The sequence below is a fragment of the Megalobrama amblycephala genome, linkage group LG16 (assembly GCF_018812025.1).
Source record: "Megalobrama amblycephala isolate DHTTF-2021 linkage group LG16, ASM1881202v1, whole genome shotgun sequence".
Classification (NCBI taxonomy): domain Eukaryota; kingdom Metazoa; phylum Chordata; class Actinopteri; order Cypriniformes; family Xenocyprididae; genus Megalobrama; species Megalobrama amblycephala.
Genome location: NC_063059.1, coordinates 20,987,298 through 21,004,595, shown reverse-complemented (window position 1 = coordinate 21,004,595; position 17,298 = coordinate 20,987,298). Strand labels below are relative to the sequence as shown.

The 17,298-nt window shown below is 36.4% G+C and overlaps 1 protein-coding gene across 3 annotated transcripts in view; it reads right to left on the bottom strand.

Annotated features, from left to right (window-relative positions):
- The window catches only part of dock10 (dedicator of cytokinesis 10), an 85,346-nt gene extending 75,631 nt beyond the window's left edge, over positions 1 to 9,715 (bottom strand). Inside the window, exon 1 of one of the 3 annotated variants that reach the window (XM_048161007.1) lies at positions 9,197 to 9,715. In XM_048161007.1, coding sequence (XP_048016964.1) covers positions 9,197 to 9,352 — 156 coding nt within the window. In that variant the 5' untranslated portion in view covers positions 9,353 to 9,715. Of the gene's footprint in view, positions 1 to 1,414; positions 1,609 to 9,196 lie in introns of those variants that run through there. The other 2 variants (XM_048161005.1, XM_048161006.1) reach the window with 2 other exon arrangements.
- Positions 9,716 to 17,298: the final 7,583 nt, after the last annotated feature.

The window sequence follows — 17,298 nt, the reverse complement described above, 5'->3', positions numbered from 1 at the left end:
ATTGTGAGATAAAAAGTCGCAATTATCTTTTAAATTGTTTTATTCCGTGGCAGAAACAAGCTTCCATAGGTCAGAGCCCTGCAGACTGGTGGTTTAATTTTTCTTTGATGCAGGCAAATAAATCTGATTATTAATTGATTCCAAATGTTCCCACAGAAAAGTAGAAAAAGATAGAGACAGCATGTGGAGGTAACTAAATCGAAACTCTAGTCTTTTTTTATTTACCTCACATGCTGCCTGTTTTATTCTAGTCATTTTATTTCATTAGTCATTTTCCTAAATAAACCACAATACGCACAGCAGACACTGACAACAGTTTCCTGTGTCAAAGACATCACACTAGTCTGCATTCAGCAACTAAATGCTTTTAACAGCTTTTAACAAGAACATTCAACACTGAAAATGTAATCTAACACATGCAATGAAAAGGACTGTAATCCTTTAAACTGTCAATGAACCTACAAAATTTTAGTTGTCACATCTTGAATTATATATAAATAATTTTCAAATCTATCCTAGGAGCCAATTCACACAAACTTTGGCATATACCATGTATAGACCCTCCTCAAAAAAAACAAAACAAAAAAAAAAACAGTCTAGTCATTTGGTAGTTTTGGTAGATATTGTAGAAGTCACTAATGTCATAATTAATAACTAAATGTCCTGTATATTTCGACTACAAGATAACAGAGCATTTATTGATCAATTGATTTATTGTTAAACAACTGCATCCACAGGGTCAAGCCCCGGAAATTGACACTAATGGCTATATTTAGATCTATATTTCGATTGTGACACTGTTAACAGAATACATAAGAATGTACGAATTAATTTAGCAAATTAGTCTGATTTGTGTGCACATCTCAGGAAAAAAAGAGGCTAGTGGTTGCTTAGGAACAAGAACATCCACAAAAATAATCTCATAGTGGGCACAAGAGTCATTATCAACGTCGACAGCCAGGGTGTGGAGAACAAGAAATAGTCACTAATATACATAACACAGGAAAGTCTTTCTCCATGGCAACAAACCGTATTGTTCATCAGTCAAGGGCATGTACGTTAGTGAAACAATCAGGCTGTGTGTACCAACACCTGCCAACAGTACTCAACACGAGGTTCATAAATAATTTACCAGTTATCATCAGTTCAATTCAAACACTGACTAAAAGAAGAACCAACTGTAAGTTTTATGAAAGGGAACTGCCAGAGGAGAGGACAGACATTTTTCTAAAGCAAACAAAAAAATGACACAAAATCCAGAAAGCAGTGAAATCAATGTACAGTACAGGTACTGCAATTAACTTCAAATCATTAAATGATTGCAGAGTACATGGCTTGACTGATGGGAGTGCACTGCCAAAGTGAAACACAAAGCAGAGTTGAAATATTAAATTAAGAATGATGAAATACATACACAGCTCACTCGATTGCAGTCTGCCCGCACCCGTCTGCTTTTTATCTTCTTCCGAAATGTGATTTTACTCCTAAAGCTCATAATTATGCATGGATTGACACACACACACGCACTGATAAGCAGACTGTATGCGGATGCTACGGCAAGTCGACCTTTGTGAGAGAAGCAGAACTTTCCTGAGAGCAAGTGAAACCTGTTAGACAGAGCACGTGGTCAGGAGGAAGCAGACCTACAGACACATGTGACTTCACTCTTCCATATATAAGTCAAGTCGCATTTACTTATATAGCACTTTATACAGTACGTATCGCTTCAAAACAGCTTTACATTAATGAACAGGAAAGTAATGATCAATTATGCTAACAGATACAATTCTGCAGTAAAGCAGCTCTAAAAAAAGACAAAAGTGTCATTTTTAGCTGAAGTCAGTTTAGTGTTGATTCAGTTCAGTTCAATATCGGTGTAAAGTTCATCAGTTATGAAATGAGTTTAATTCTGCTGTAAAGCAGCTCTACAAATGACAATAGTGTCATTATTCACTTTGTGTCAGTTTAATGTTTATTCAGTTCAGTTTAATAACAGTATCAATGCTGTAAAAATAATCAATTATGAAATTACATCAATGATGTAATGTCAGTGCAGTCAAATCAATAATATTAATTAATATTATGAACTCTTTTCCCGCCAGCATTCTGGGAAAAAGTTGCCAGTCAGTGCTAGCATTTTTGATCATTTTTGAATATTTTGCTGTATGAATATCTGAAACATGCAATGCATCCAAAGAAAGTGCTTAAAAAAAAAAAAAAAAAAAAAAAAAAAAAAATCTATTTATTCTAGCTTCTTGTATTCTTTCTTTTAATCATCATTTGAATGTGGGTAAGTTTCATTAAAAAAAAGAGCTTTTTTGAGCAAAAAGCTGAGAAAATCTATGTCTGGATCGGATTCACAATGATGATTAAAACATAGATGGAGTAGATCGAGTCCATCAACACCCCCAAAGCTTCACAGTCCTGTAGCTCATCCAGGGTCAACATTTCATTCAGTAACATTAGGCATTTATATGCTGTTTAATGTTGATGATCGCATTACTTTACAAATGCATCTGCTTACATGTTATCACTTGTTTCTCCTTCTTCACCTGTGTTTTGATCAGGAGATTCAATAATCTTTAAGAAGATGCATAATAGCACCTTTTACCATATAACAGTAAAAACAAAGAAAGCTGGAAAATTCCGTCGATGGTGGGGAAGCGTTGTCTCATAAATGACGGAAAATTCTGTCAATGGCGAGGAAAGAGTTCACACAAATCACATACATCAAACATTCGCATTGTGGCTCTCTTACACTGTCAGTGTTTATATCAAATTCATTTTTATATATCAGCAAGTACACTGAAGTAGTAATAATATACCTGTCATTCTGTGTAATAACAGTTGTTCAGTGTGTAAAGTAGTGAGAGACTAATTATATACTAAATATCTATATAAATACTAAATATCTATCATAATTCTATGCCAATGGAGTTGCAGGGATGACGTATTGTTGTACCCAGGTGAAAAAAAGTACACTTCTATAATATACTTAAAGTGCTCTATTTTCACGCACTAATTTTGTACTTAATATACTAAGAATTCTTCTTTAGTACTTCTTAAGATCATCTTAAGAACATCTAAGTGTACTCAACTGTGCTATTTTGAGACAGCATGAAATATGAACTAAAATGTGCTTTTAATATTCTATCTCTGTATTTAAAAAAAAAATGATTTAGATACCGCTTATAGTACATTTGAACCCATAGTGTACTACAAGTGGTAGCTAAATATTTTTTTTAAATAAGAGATAGTATATTAAAAGCACATTTTAGTTCATATTTCATGCTGTCTCAAAACAGCACAGTTGAGTACACTTAGATGTTCTTAAGATGATCTTAAGAAGTACTAAAGAAGAATTCTTAGTATATTAAGTACAAAATTAGTGCACAAAAATAGAGCACTTTAAGTATATTATTGAAATGTACTTTTTTTTCACCTGGGTAGGTCAAAACCCAGAAACATTTTAGCCCTTCTGGTTCCATTATCCCAAAATTAGTGAATGGGTTTTTAGTTAAATGTCTCAAAAAAGATCTGTAGTGAACACAAGCTCAAGATATCTTCATGTTTTGTTCTACAACATAAAATACATCAGTAACACCCTTGTGATTTTTTAAAAGCTTTTACTTGTCTTGAAAAAGGTGGTTGTTTGTAAGTAGTTAAAAGAGACTAGAGGTTGTTCGGAACATTTAAAAGTCATCAGCCAAACAGGAAAACTCATCTACTAACTAGTCCGCTTTCACAGCTCTTGCAAACTATTATAACTTTCAGTGTTTTTTTTTTTTTTTTTTAAATACAGACTAAAGGATTTGAAAGGACAATGCAAAAAATTATTTTTGGTTTTTATTGAGGGATTGTTTCATTTTGTGTATCAATGTATCATTTTGAATTTTAAGTATTTTTTTTTTTTTAGATAAATGTCTTATTTGCTATCATAAGATAGTAACTATTTAACTTTAATAAATGCATTAATATTGACCATTATTAGTTAATAAATAGTTAATAAAACCTAACAGAAGAAGAAGTCAGCCTGTGCAGTCAAAGATCGCAATCTCACAAACATCTGGAAAAACAAAAAAATCAGGCTAACGTTAAAAAGTAAAAGACTCTAAGCATTGGCATAATGTCAACACTGTAAATAGACAACACACAAATCTGTCACCCCATTTGTCAGACAGACTTTTTAGAAATTATAACTTAATTAAGCATATATTATCTACTACATAGCAATGTGCATTAAATACCCTAAAAAAAAAAAAAGAAGAAATAATAATAATAATACAAAAGAACTTTAAAAAATAAAAGAAACAGTTGTTCTCAACCTCCCTATTCTCTATATCTGTCTTTTAGTCCCTCTCAAGTCAAGTGTTTTATGATTCATGAATATTAAATGGAAATCTAGTCTGAAGGTGTTATTGAGGTATTGAGGACAGAACCCAAATGCAGGACAGCTGGTAATTTATATGAATTCTTTATTAACAAAACTTGTAAATTCACAAAACAGGGCTTAAAAACAAAATCCCAAATTTCAGCCAGAAATATATCTAGCAAAAAATAGAGATGGAAACAGACGGGTAACACTCTAGACGGACCAACTAACAAGAACACAAGCATCACAAAACGAACCAGAACAAGTCAGAGCACAAAGGAAATATAGAGGGTATGCACGTGACGTCACAGTCGGCCAGAGAGACTGCGGTTATGCCCACTGAGTGGCAAAAAGACTGAGTGGCAGCATTGGTTTTCAGTGTGAATGCTGCGAAAAACAAACAAAACACATTCAAAATGGGAAAGAGCTGTGCTATTGACTGTACTAATAGATTTGACAAGAAATCTGAGGTACATTTTTACAGACTGCCAAAAGCTAAAGAACAGAGAAGCAAATTGATCACTGCAATTCACAGAAACAACTGGACTCCAGGCAGCAAAACATGGATTAGCAGTTCTTAGTGATAGATGCTATTTACGCAGTGAAACCATGTAAAAGCAGCAGTTCTTTGCAATAAGTGTAACTAGTATTTAGATGCTACTTATACTTTATATTGGCAGATACATACTATTTGCACCTCAGTTGTTATACATTAACAGAATGAAACATTAACATACATTGTAAATGATTATATTTATTAAAATTATAAATACTTTATAGGCACTTTACGTCCACTTTTTGAACATTTTCTAGCTTTCTAGTAACCCTTCAGACCTTGATTAGCTTGTTCAGGTGTGGAGCTAAACTCTGCAGGACTGTGGCTCTCCAGGACCGACGTTCACCACCCCTGCTATATCCACTTATACTGTCTCTTGTAATGTCCTTTGCCATAATAAATCAGTTTCATTTATAAGCTATCAAACACAAGACAAAACAATTATTACAGCATAGATGTTTTGAGAATTTTTAGACATTAAAACCTTTGGCGGGAAGTTGGGACATTCATTTGGAACTCTTGTCAAAATTGCGATTTGAATTTTCTGCTGGGATAGGCTCCAGTATCCCTGTGACTCTACAGAGAACAAGAGGTATGGATGGATGGATGGATGGTACCTCTATGAATTTGGTCAGGAATCTTATGAGACACGTTTACAGTGCCCAAGCCCAATCTCATGAGAATTCATAATACTGTATTGTATGAGTTGGTGATTTTGTATGAAAACAAACACAATTTGTATAGGTAAAACGGTACCATGAAGCTAACACTCAGGAGACTCTTAGCAGAGTGTACGGATGAGACTGTACAAAATTAATTCAATGCCACCAATTCATCAAACTGCAGGACTGGAGTTACCCATCCCTGTTCTACAGTACTATAACTGTACTGTAATCTCTACTTCTCTGTGTTTATTAAAGTTTTTTATTATTGATCATTCTGCATGACGCATCTCTCTCATGGGATTTGAACTACACGCACCCCTGACAGATCTGTCAGATCAAATGTAAGAATTTTACATGATGATAGACTATGTTTACATTTTATAAGGTTAGGGAAAACCTTATAAAACGCCCCTATAAAGGTAAAAAAAAAAATGTTGGAAATCAATTTAAGGGGGGCAAAATATCAAAGTTATATTTTTGTAATTTTTTACCTTTGCAGCATCAAAGCAAACAATCAGCTATCAGGAATTTATATTTGAAGTTCTGTGGCTAAAATGTACATAGCTTTTTCTAAATGTCTGTTTAAAAGAACCAAGTACGAGGAGAAAAAAAGCAAAATGAATTACATGAATGAAGGCATAAGTAACTCCAGATGCAGAGCTGTTTTTAAGCTTGTTTTTTTCTCCTTCAGTTCTCTTTCAGTTGACCTACATGGAAAATCACTGCACAAGTTGATATGTATTCCTACTCGTTTCAGTGAGAATGAGCCATATCAACTTAAACATAGTAAATGAAACACAGGATAAGTCACTTTCATTGCCTTACTCTCTCATGACCACAGATCTCAGATCTGCCTCCCATTCACTGCAGAACATAAGCACAGCTGTTGCTTGGCTTTTCCCAAAGATCCCTGCATTTTTCCTGGAGTTCCATTTCCCATGGGTGTGCCTGCTGCTCTACTTCTTCCTCTCTGTCTGTAAGCTCGGTCAGAATCAGGCCTGCAGGCTGGAAGAAACCCCACGGTCTCTTTTATAAACCTCCCAAACACTCAACTAGATCTTCACTAGATGGACAGATATGTATACATTTCCTTTTTTTAATTTAATGTACATTTATAACACTATCCTTTGTGTTATATTTCCTTGGCATTAAATTACATTACAGTTTTCATTATTAAATTACAGTTTTTAATACAACAGTTGAGGTAGTGATGGCAAATTTGACATCTTTCTGTGTTTTGATCACTCGTTATTCTTGATATTTTTTCCTCTTTTGGAAAATTATAGAAAAACTATATATATTTTTTTCTTTTGCTAATGAGGCAAATGGGAACACACAAATTACATTTGTTGTAGTTTCAGTCTACCTCTCTACAAGTTTAACCCAGAGAAACTGAGAAACCCAGAAAATGTGTTCGATAATTATCTTAGATAATTGAGTTTAATTGAAATAGCACATATAAGCAATTGTAAAAATGCAGCATTTCATGATGAAATTTATTTAATGTGTACTGTATGGAAATTATTATAAATCACAATAACTTATCACCAGCCAACCAAGTAATTGACCAAGAAACAGATTTTCTGTGTATTTATATGAGCAAAGCTGACAAAAAAAAAAAAAAAAAAAATAAAATAAAAGAGGTGGTATAAAGTTAATTTAGGATAAAGTGTTCCATTCTTTACATTTTCATTGCATCTTACACTGTTGTTTTTGTTTTTTGTATTTGAGCATTTCAAATGGTTTTAATAGATATACATACATGAAAAAAAAAAAATGTGAAAAAAAAATGTCCAAGGCATTTTACTTTAAGTAAAATGTCACTTCAGGCTGTGCTAAAATATTTTGTCAATTTCATCAGAATTAGATTCTTTTTAAACATACTGTTATATCAAATTAAACATATAATGTTAAACTATTATTGCTGGTTTAACAGGGTGCTATTGAAGCAGTATATTTCTGTTGAATAAATTTGATCCTAAGCAGGTTTGAGCTTATGATGACACATATCCATTCAACTTAGTTAGAACACATACAAAAACAGTGCTCAGCATCCTCATATACGATATCAGATGATCAGAAAATAGTTTTTTGAGTCATGTGGATATGTCCAATCACTTCAAAAATTAAACTACTGGGGAAAAAGTTTTTTAAACGTTTTTCAGTCATGACAACTCTGTTGAGAGATTGGCATGGTAATGGATATAGCAATGTTAATGTATTTGGTCTTGGATAGATCTGCTAAACTGCTGCTGCTGCAGGGCAAGCAGAGACTTGCTACAGCCAAAACATCCACAGACATGCTGCTGCTGCTGCACATATAACACACATGATATTACCCATAGCAGATCTATACAGGTGGAGCTGGGGAAGGGAGCTGCAGACTGCTAACAGCAACACTACCAGTATTTGAATGATGAGCCGCAACTCATTAGCCACTGATGCAACAGCAACCAGCCAGCTTCAATATGTAGATAACAATGTGACTGCTAACAAAATGAGTAAAGGACCTATCAGCCTGTGCCATCTGGAGTTTCATGACAGAACTTGATATTAATGAACACTAAGTAGTACATGTAAATATAAATCTAAATTAGATTAAGTCAATGAGCATAATTTATCAGACTGTTCTGCTGTATATCAGAAGCAGAGTTATAGAAAAATACTCAGTATAAGATGCTGAGCATGACTTCTATTAATATGTAAAAATCTGCAGTTCTGAAATATTTTAGAACTCTGGAAGCTTCCAGTAATCTCTCAGGCCATGTGCACACTGCAGCTAAGATCGCTTATCAATTCACCTTTTAGTGCTTAATCCTGTTCTGTACACACACAGTTCAGTAATTTATAGGTATGACAACTGCATTCTACAATCGATTCAACTCCTGAAAAGTGCAGGTAGGGACAACTGCATTTACAAAATTTCGAATGTGTGCAGAACCGAACCAAAAAACTACCTGTTAATGAGGTATTTAAACATGCATCAGAGATGTCTCTCTTCTGTATGCACTAATTAATGCATGCAAATCACAGAGAAAGAGGTATGAGCCTGACTCATTTGTGTTGCCAGATCTTGCTAGAAAAACAGCAAACAAGAACAAGCCAATAATAAACTGAAAAAAACCCCCAAAATTCCAAGTGCTGTATATTGAAACCAAGACTAAAATATTGCAACCAAATTTACACCACTAACTTCCTAAATTTGATCGCTTTATGAGCCAAACCCAAACAAGCCCCAAAACAAGAATAATAAGTGGACATGGCAACACTTAAAGAGAGTGCTCTGCAAAGCAGCCTTTCAAGCAGAAACAAAACTTGACACCTGTGTCGGCAGTGGTTACGTTTAAATTGCAGAACATCTCTTTCCACTGTAATATTTGGTCAAAAACAGTGGATACCAAACACTCCAGATGCTAGAATGTTGATATGGTTACCACTGTGTCAATCATAGCAATTTCGGGAGTCATGCTCCCTACACACACAAAACGTTCGTTTAGGGGACTCGCTCCCGTATTTAAACACGCTTGTCACTCCTGAAACTTTACAGTGTGCAAGTAGCTTCAGACCGCTTTTTTTCAAAATAAAGCAAGAAGCTCTGGTTACCATGATGATAATGGTGTGAGGTTCGCTGATGACCATCCCCTCATCCAGTGGAGTGTTTTCCAAGAAAAGTTGTTCCTGCTGGCAAGAAAAGATGTGTGAATGGTTTCTTCTCATTACGGAGTGCAACGCCTGTAGTAGACTGGAGGTACAGCCCATGCCTGAAGATCCAAAACCAGCTCAGAGCTTCAGGGGATTCCAACCTGAAGCTGAATCACCTGAAGGATTATATAGAGTGAACTCTAGCAAAAATACTAGTCTGGTTTTTTCACTCTCTCAAAATTCCTTGAAGTCTTTTGAAATTGATTTACAACTAGGCCTAATCTGGGGTCATCAAAATGAAAAAAAGTTTTTTTGAGGCCAAAAATCTGAATTATTTTAAAATAGAGTATCAAGATCATGTTGATGAAGTCCTTCAAGTCTGCGGCCCCTCATTCTCTTCTATGCCATTGTGTCCCCTGGTGTATCTGTCTGCCTCTGCAGATCCACTAACATCCTGTGAGTGTCTTCCTAAACCACACACTCTCTCTCTCTTTCTTTCTGGAGAAGTGGAGACCAGGAAACACTGACAACATTGTCTCACACAGATCAGCTGCAGCTGTGCACAGCTGGGCGCACCAATCAGCACCCGCCCTCCACATCAGCTGACCAGGAAAAAGAGCCAAAATCACGCTGGCAGTATACACACTCCCACAGTCTGCTCCTGGACCCTCTGTCTCACATACACCCATTTTCTTACCCCTTGTTTTCTTCAGTTCAGTTCTTTTAGCAGAGTAGACTTGTGATTTGTGAGAAAGGTTTAAGTTTATCTCAAAAAGTGTGAAATAATAAAATCAAGTTCTGGTGTTCTGTTTAACGTATGGAGCTGTGTAATTGTGTCTGATTAGACTGATGTGAACTATTAAACAGATACAAGCAATAATATCAGGCTCAGATATCAAGCAAACAGGCCGTAAAATGACTTGTTCTGACATTATATCGTTGATTATTACTCAAGATTTAGTTTTTGTGTGAGGCAATTCCAAACTTTTGCAGTGACTACTGCAGCACTGTTGCACTATTGAGCTGCACAGAGGTCTATTATTGTGGTAAGTTTCAGATACCTTTCATATTTATACAGCCCAAACAGCAGTGTGGTTGTGGTTGGTCGATTTACATGTCTGTCACACAGAATCCTCCAGAGCTCTGCAAAAATAGCTAGTAATTTTTTGTACTCATTCTTACTCAGTACTTTCTTGTGTTTGCACATTGTATTGTGAAATAAATCATGGATAAGAGCTTCACTGCTCTCTAGAATACATAGCTATTAGAGATCAGCTCTAACGTCAACCCGAATCCACTGTTAAAAATAAACCGTCTACCCACCATCCACTCGAACCTATGATTTTCTCTGATTTAGACATCCACACCCGACCCGGACCTGATAATCACATTACAGTTATTCAAATTCTCAGTGTTAAGTGTGATGATATGGTAACATATTACACTGAAGTAGGCTGCTTTTAAATGAACATTTATATAAAGTAAAGAATTAAAATTTACTTAAAGAGAAGATTCTAAAATTCTGTCTCCATATCAAGTTCATTGGTTCTTGGTAACATTTGAGGATGTATAATAAGGGTTGAGTTCTCTACAATATCACATTAAGCACTAGCACTTTGATTAAACTTGCTATGCTGAGTCATACCAAGAATACCATTGTAAACTCTAGCAACACCTCCCCCATGACCATTCGGTTCTGCAAGTTACAAAGCAGGGCTTGGATTTTTTTTTTTTTAGTCAGAAATGGCTTATGTCTTGCCACCCTGCCTCATAGCCCAGACAGAAGGAATATGGGAGATATAGTTATCACATGTAGAGAGCAACCAGTACTTCCCAGAAAGAGCTGCAACTCTTTTAGACCTGGTTTCACAGACAGGGATTAGATTAAGCCAGGACTAGGCCTTAGTTAAATGAGGACAAAACGGTGACCCCCATTTTTGAGAACAGACATGAAATGCACTATACAAACTTAAATGATTATATATATAAGTATGAAAAAGTTATGGAAGTTTAAATTGACTGTAAATCAAATGTGCTGTACTAAACTTTTTTTTTATTTTATATAAAATTTATATTTTATCAAATATATTTTACTCTAAAACTGGCATCAGTTGAAAGCCATATGTCTAACCAAGTTGTGTTCCAAATTTGAAGTTGATATCACAAAAATCGAAGTTCCTATGAAATTTTGTTTAGGTGCTGTACCAAAAATAGCCACCGAGTGTCACCGACATTCTACTGAATTCTTTTTTATGCATTCTGTCCAAATATCACTTCTATCACAAAACAGACCCCAAATATGGAACCGTGAGACCTTTCCGACAATATGCATTTTGTCAAAATTAGAAAAGGTTTTGACTAAGAAGTAGCTAAAATAATATTTTAATACAAAACCTGACCCAATCCACTAGGGGAGGAGCTTGCTAAAAGAAATTAAAGTATAGTTTCCATAGTAAAGGAAGTAACGCATAGTAACGCTCTGTTCTTGATAATATCACTATTGTGCAATACTTTCTCCACTTGTTGATAACCGTCTTCACTGTGGTATATCTAATGCCTTGGAATTTTTTTGCAGCCCTCACCTGAGCGATACCATTTAACAAGATCCCGTTGATCTTTGTGGCCCATGGCTCTTGTAGTATGCATGCAACCAAGATGATGTAAGAAAAATCTTGCAAGAACAGTTGAGATTTATTTGGAGTTATTTAGAATCACTGTGAAGACAGGTGTGTACTATTTCACCTGAGCTTGATGATTAGTTTATTTTGAACACAACCACAAACCCCATTCTGGAAGGGTGTGCACACTTATGCAGCTAGGTTATTTTAAGTTTTTTTTCCCTCTCTCTCTGTAATGTGTAAGTGTGGTTTTCAGTGGCACTGCAAATGTAGTATTTTTATAGGCCTACATTAAAGGTGCAAAAGTTCTGATGTGATTTATCTTTGTTTCACTTTTGTACATCACAAAAAAGCTGTTTTAACAGGTGTAGAGACTTTTTTATCCACTGTAAATGCTGAAATATCTTTTCAGCATTTTTTTTTTTGCAATGAATTTAGGCAGTTTTAAACTCTGCTTGCATTTCTCTTGAAACCACACATATGAGACAAGTGTGAAGCAAAATAACATCAGGTGTTTTACAAGTTGGTCAATGTAATAAAAAAAATAAATAAATAAAACTTTATCTGCTGAGCAAATTTTACTCACAACTGCATCAACTGAGCACATGCTTGCAACGTGTTTAGGCACTGAGTGTGTGTGTGTGTGTGTGTGTACTGCAAAAAGAATGTATGTGTGCAACAGATGAGGTTTCTTCTGAGCAAAACCTCAACACACCGGATATTGCACACCTAGCCAAACTTCTGAGAAACAGAGCACCACCTTTGTGTGTGTATGTGGGGTTTCAGGGTGGATTTTGTCAAGGTCCTGCAAGCCATGTGACCAACAAGTACTCTGCAATGGTGGGTGCATGAACTACAGTACTCTAAAGTTTATTGTATGGCTTTTGTGCCATCTAGTGTTTGTCCATCTACACCACAGGAATTTCCTTTTTATTTCAGTAGTTATAGGGATAGTTCACCCAAAAATTCTGTCATCATTTACTCACCCCCAAGTTGTTTCAAACCTGTATGAGTTTTTCTCTTCTGCTGAACACAAAAGAAGATATTTTAGAGAATGTTAGTAACCAAGTAGGAAAAAATGCTATGGAAGTCAATGGTGCCCATCAACTGCTTGGCTACCAACATTATTCAAAATATCTTTTGTACGCAAAAAGCTGGATTTTGGATGTACAAGCACAGCTAGTGCGCCACTAGCAAAGATATATGCCACTTTCCATTTTCCATGCTGAGTGTTTATATTTGAAAAAAGCATAAATTAAAATATGCTCATCATATAAAGCAATTGTATCTCTTCAGAAGACTTGGATTAAACCACTCGATTCATATGGATTACTTTTACAATGTCTTTATGTTGGCTACTTTTTGAAGCTTCAACATGTTGATTATCTGGAATTTCATTGGATGGACAAAAACAATCACAGAATTAAAAAAAAAAAACTTTATGTTCTGAGGATGAGCAAAAATCTTAAGGTTTTGGAACGACATGAGAGTGAGTAAATGATGACAGAATTTTAGTTACTGGGTGAACTATCCCTAGATGCACAGAACTGGTCCCAATTGGTCCAAATTTGTAAAGCTCAATCTAAACCCTAAAACTAAAAATACCGAGGAGTAATAATCTGGCTGAGGTCAGGAATGTGTGCTGGCTATCGCACACTGGTGCTACTGTACATCAGAGAACAGTGACTGCCCAGTGGAATCAGATATACGTTTAGACTGACACCATGTCTACACCGGATGCTAGCAGCACAATGCGACGTGACAAAAGACAATAGAACCCATTATAATCAGTGACGTTGCCTACATTGGATGAGGCGTGATGCAGCGCAATACGACAAATCCCCAACAGTAAACTGATGCCTCGTTCTATATATGACGTACTCCAAGCACTCACGATACTTCTTATTGGAAGGACAAATGGATTTGCAACAGTGGCTTTGTTGCGTCCAGTGTAGACAGCTTCTAGCTGTTGCGGCATGATGCGATGCATCAGCGGTTGCGTCCAGTGTAGACACGGTGATAGTTCAGATGTCCACGTACAACACACGACCATTCACTCTCCCAATCGATTAACCTCTGTAGGGTCGTGGGGGTGCTGGAGCCAATCCCAACGTCTCTGGCCGAAGGCAGGGAAACACACTGGACAGATGGCCAGTCCATCACAGGGCTCACACACATTCTCACACTTATCCCTATGTGCAATTTATTGGGTACAATTTACCTGTGCTGCATGTCTTTTGGATTGCGGGGTAAACCAGAAACCTCCACAGAAAGGCCTCCAGGCTCAGGTGGGACTCAAATTGAGGACCTTTTTGCTGTGAGACAACAGTGCTACCCACCGAGCCACCTATTGCAAACATATTTTATATACATTCGGAAGATTAGATTTGAGAAAGTCAGATCTCGTGCATTTTTGTCTGTTTAAACGCTTTCAATAACATATGATCTGGGTCAGAGTAAAACAATTCCATTTTTTGTTCCTGTGTGAATGCAGCCAACGTAAACAGCCTCAATGGTTGCCCTTGCTTGTGTCGCCGGAAATCGCTAACTCTTATCTTGATGTTTGGTCGCTGTGAATCATTGTCATTGTGAAGCACCCTTGACTCTAAGGGACTGTGATCAAAATCAAGTTACACTTGTGTAAGTGGCAGCGGAAAGCCAAAGAGAGGCCTGCAGGTGGCAGTCTCAGCCTTGCATGAGTATAGAGACATTTTTTCTTTTTCCTTTTTTTTCTGTTGAGAAAAGGAAACTATTAATTCCTCCTTAGGGAGGCATTAATAGCCTTCAGACATGAAGGAATAGAGGAAGATAAGCATTGAGTTTCCTTTCTCTTTTCCTCTCTCTATCTCTATCTTCATATATAGCTTCACTAAATTTTAAAACTATATTAACATTATTGATCACACTGATTGGTGACCAGTTAGTTAATTGATAGGATCTTGATGCATGCACAGCAAAAACCTGGTGTTAAATGTACACTGCTTGGTATGGGTCCAGTTTAAAAACAGTAAAAGTAACACTTAAAGGGTTAGTTTACCAAAAAATGAAAATTCTGTCATTTATTACTCACCCTCATGCCGTTCCACACCCGTAAGACCTTCGTTAATCTTTGGAAGACAAATTAAGATATTTTAGTTGAAATCCGATGGCTCCGTGAGGCCTTCATAGACAGCAATGACACTTCCTCTCTCAAGATCCATAAAGGTGCTAAAAAAAGTGGTTCAATATTAATATTATAAAGCGACGAGAATATTTTTGGAGCACCAAAAAAAAACAAAAATAACGACTTATTTAGTGATGGCCGATTTCAAAACACTGCTTCAGGAAGTGTATCGAATCTGCTGTTCAGAGCGCCAAAGTCACGTGATTTCAGCCGTTGGCAGTTTGACACGCGATCTGAATCATGATTCGACACTGATTCATCTGTGCTCCGAATCTTCCTGAAGCAGTGTTTTGAAATCGGCTATCACAAAATAAGTCGTTATTTTGTTTTTTTTTGGTGCACCAAAAATATTCTCGTCGCTTTATAATATTAATATTGAACCACTGTACATGAACCGATTTAAATATGTTTTTAGTACCTTTATGGATCTTGACAGAGGAAGTGTCATTGCTCCCTATGCAGGCCTCACGGAGCAATCGGATTTCAAGTAAAATATCTTAATTTCTGTTCCAAAGATTAACGAAGGTCTTACGGGTGTGGAACGCCATGAGGGTGAGTAATTAATAACAGAATTTTCATTTTTGGGTGAACTAACCCTTTATGCAGTGCTGCAGTTAATTGGATTATTATGTAATGAATTAAAGCAACTGTATGTAGTTTTGTGTATTTTTGCGACTACAGTTAAGTGAGTGGAATTCACTGTCATAATTACAGTGGATAGGTGTACACATGCATTTGTTGACAAGCTAAATCATTTCAAACGCTATGAAGAACAATGTCGACTGACAAGGTAAGCAATATTACAACCATAACAAAAAGAATAACAAGAATGAAATATGATTACCGTTTTCACATTTATTGTGTGCTAAGCATTTAAATGTATATGTGTGTAATCAAATGTTGGCAACACGATAGGCCACGTTGCACTTAATATACATTTGACAGTATAGACCAGGGATTGGCAACTCTGGCCCTCGAAATCCACTGTCTTGCAGAGTTTAGCTCCAACCCTGATTAAACTCGCCTTTCTGTAACTTTCTAGTGATCCTGAAGGCCTTGATTAGCTTTGTGGTAGAAATTCCCCTATGCACCTGGCTTAAGTTAAGCGTGTCCTAATCGAAGCTGTCTACTGGTGACAACTTGCCTTGAGTTGGACGACGTCTCGCCCCCTATGAACATTAAGATCTTGGGATTAAGATCTTTAGTGTTCCACTAAGCTGCTGCAGCAGTAATCAGATGGACTCCAGAGAATGCCTTTATTATGATTTAATCACAGAACAATTTCAGAGAAAATTCCCAGACAAAGAGAGTACAACAGTTTTTACATGGTAAAGGTGACACGATTCATTACATCATTTTCCTCCAACTTGATTGGTTCTACATCTGTATAATTCTTTGTTACTAGGTAGGAGCGAATGTGGATATCTCGATCATAAGGTTGAACATACATAACAAAACTAGACACCTGTCTAGTTTTATTTCTCCTTGTGTTATTTTCAGACACAGTAATTCCGGCCCAAGCGTTAGAGACATTCAGTATCAGTATATATATATTTGATACTGAATGTGTGTTAGTGTTAGAACTAAACTCTAGAGACTATTACAAGCTAGGTTGCAAACTTTCAAAGCTCACCTGCCATGAGATGTATTATTTGCATGCTATCCTGAGATAGAACATCCCAGACAAACTACAGAACTCTGAGATAGGGATGACACTGGTAAGGTTATAGCCATGTTGTCATCTTTCATACTGGCAGGGAGGTCCAGTCTGCTGTCGGATATACATTTTTTATGCGTTAGTCGTGAGACAGACAACTTAAACTAACACCAAGACAGTATAAACAGTGTGTGACTCTGCATTTGTTCAATTACAAAATGTAATCCTTTTTTTCAGGATTATACTATGTACCACTGGTGCAATTGTTTGAGAAGATCTGACAACAATCCTTTAATTCATGTGGCCTGTTTTATTGGGAAGCCACTTACCAAGAGGGAAAAACTGAAAAACTTTGCTACTTATCAAAGAGTAACACCTAAAAAGAAGGCTTCTTTGACCCCCTGAGTCTCTTCCTCAAAGAGTAGTTCTCTGACTCACAGATGCTCTTTGTGACCGTTGGACCAAGCTCAAGCCGTGTCTACACTGGGTGCAACCGTTTTTGTGTTGCGCTGTGCAGCAACAGCTTCAGGCTGTCCACACTGAACATATCAAATCAATCATTACAAATCCATTTGTCCTTCATGTCAGAAGTAGCACAGTTTACTGTCAAGGATTGTTGTGCTGC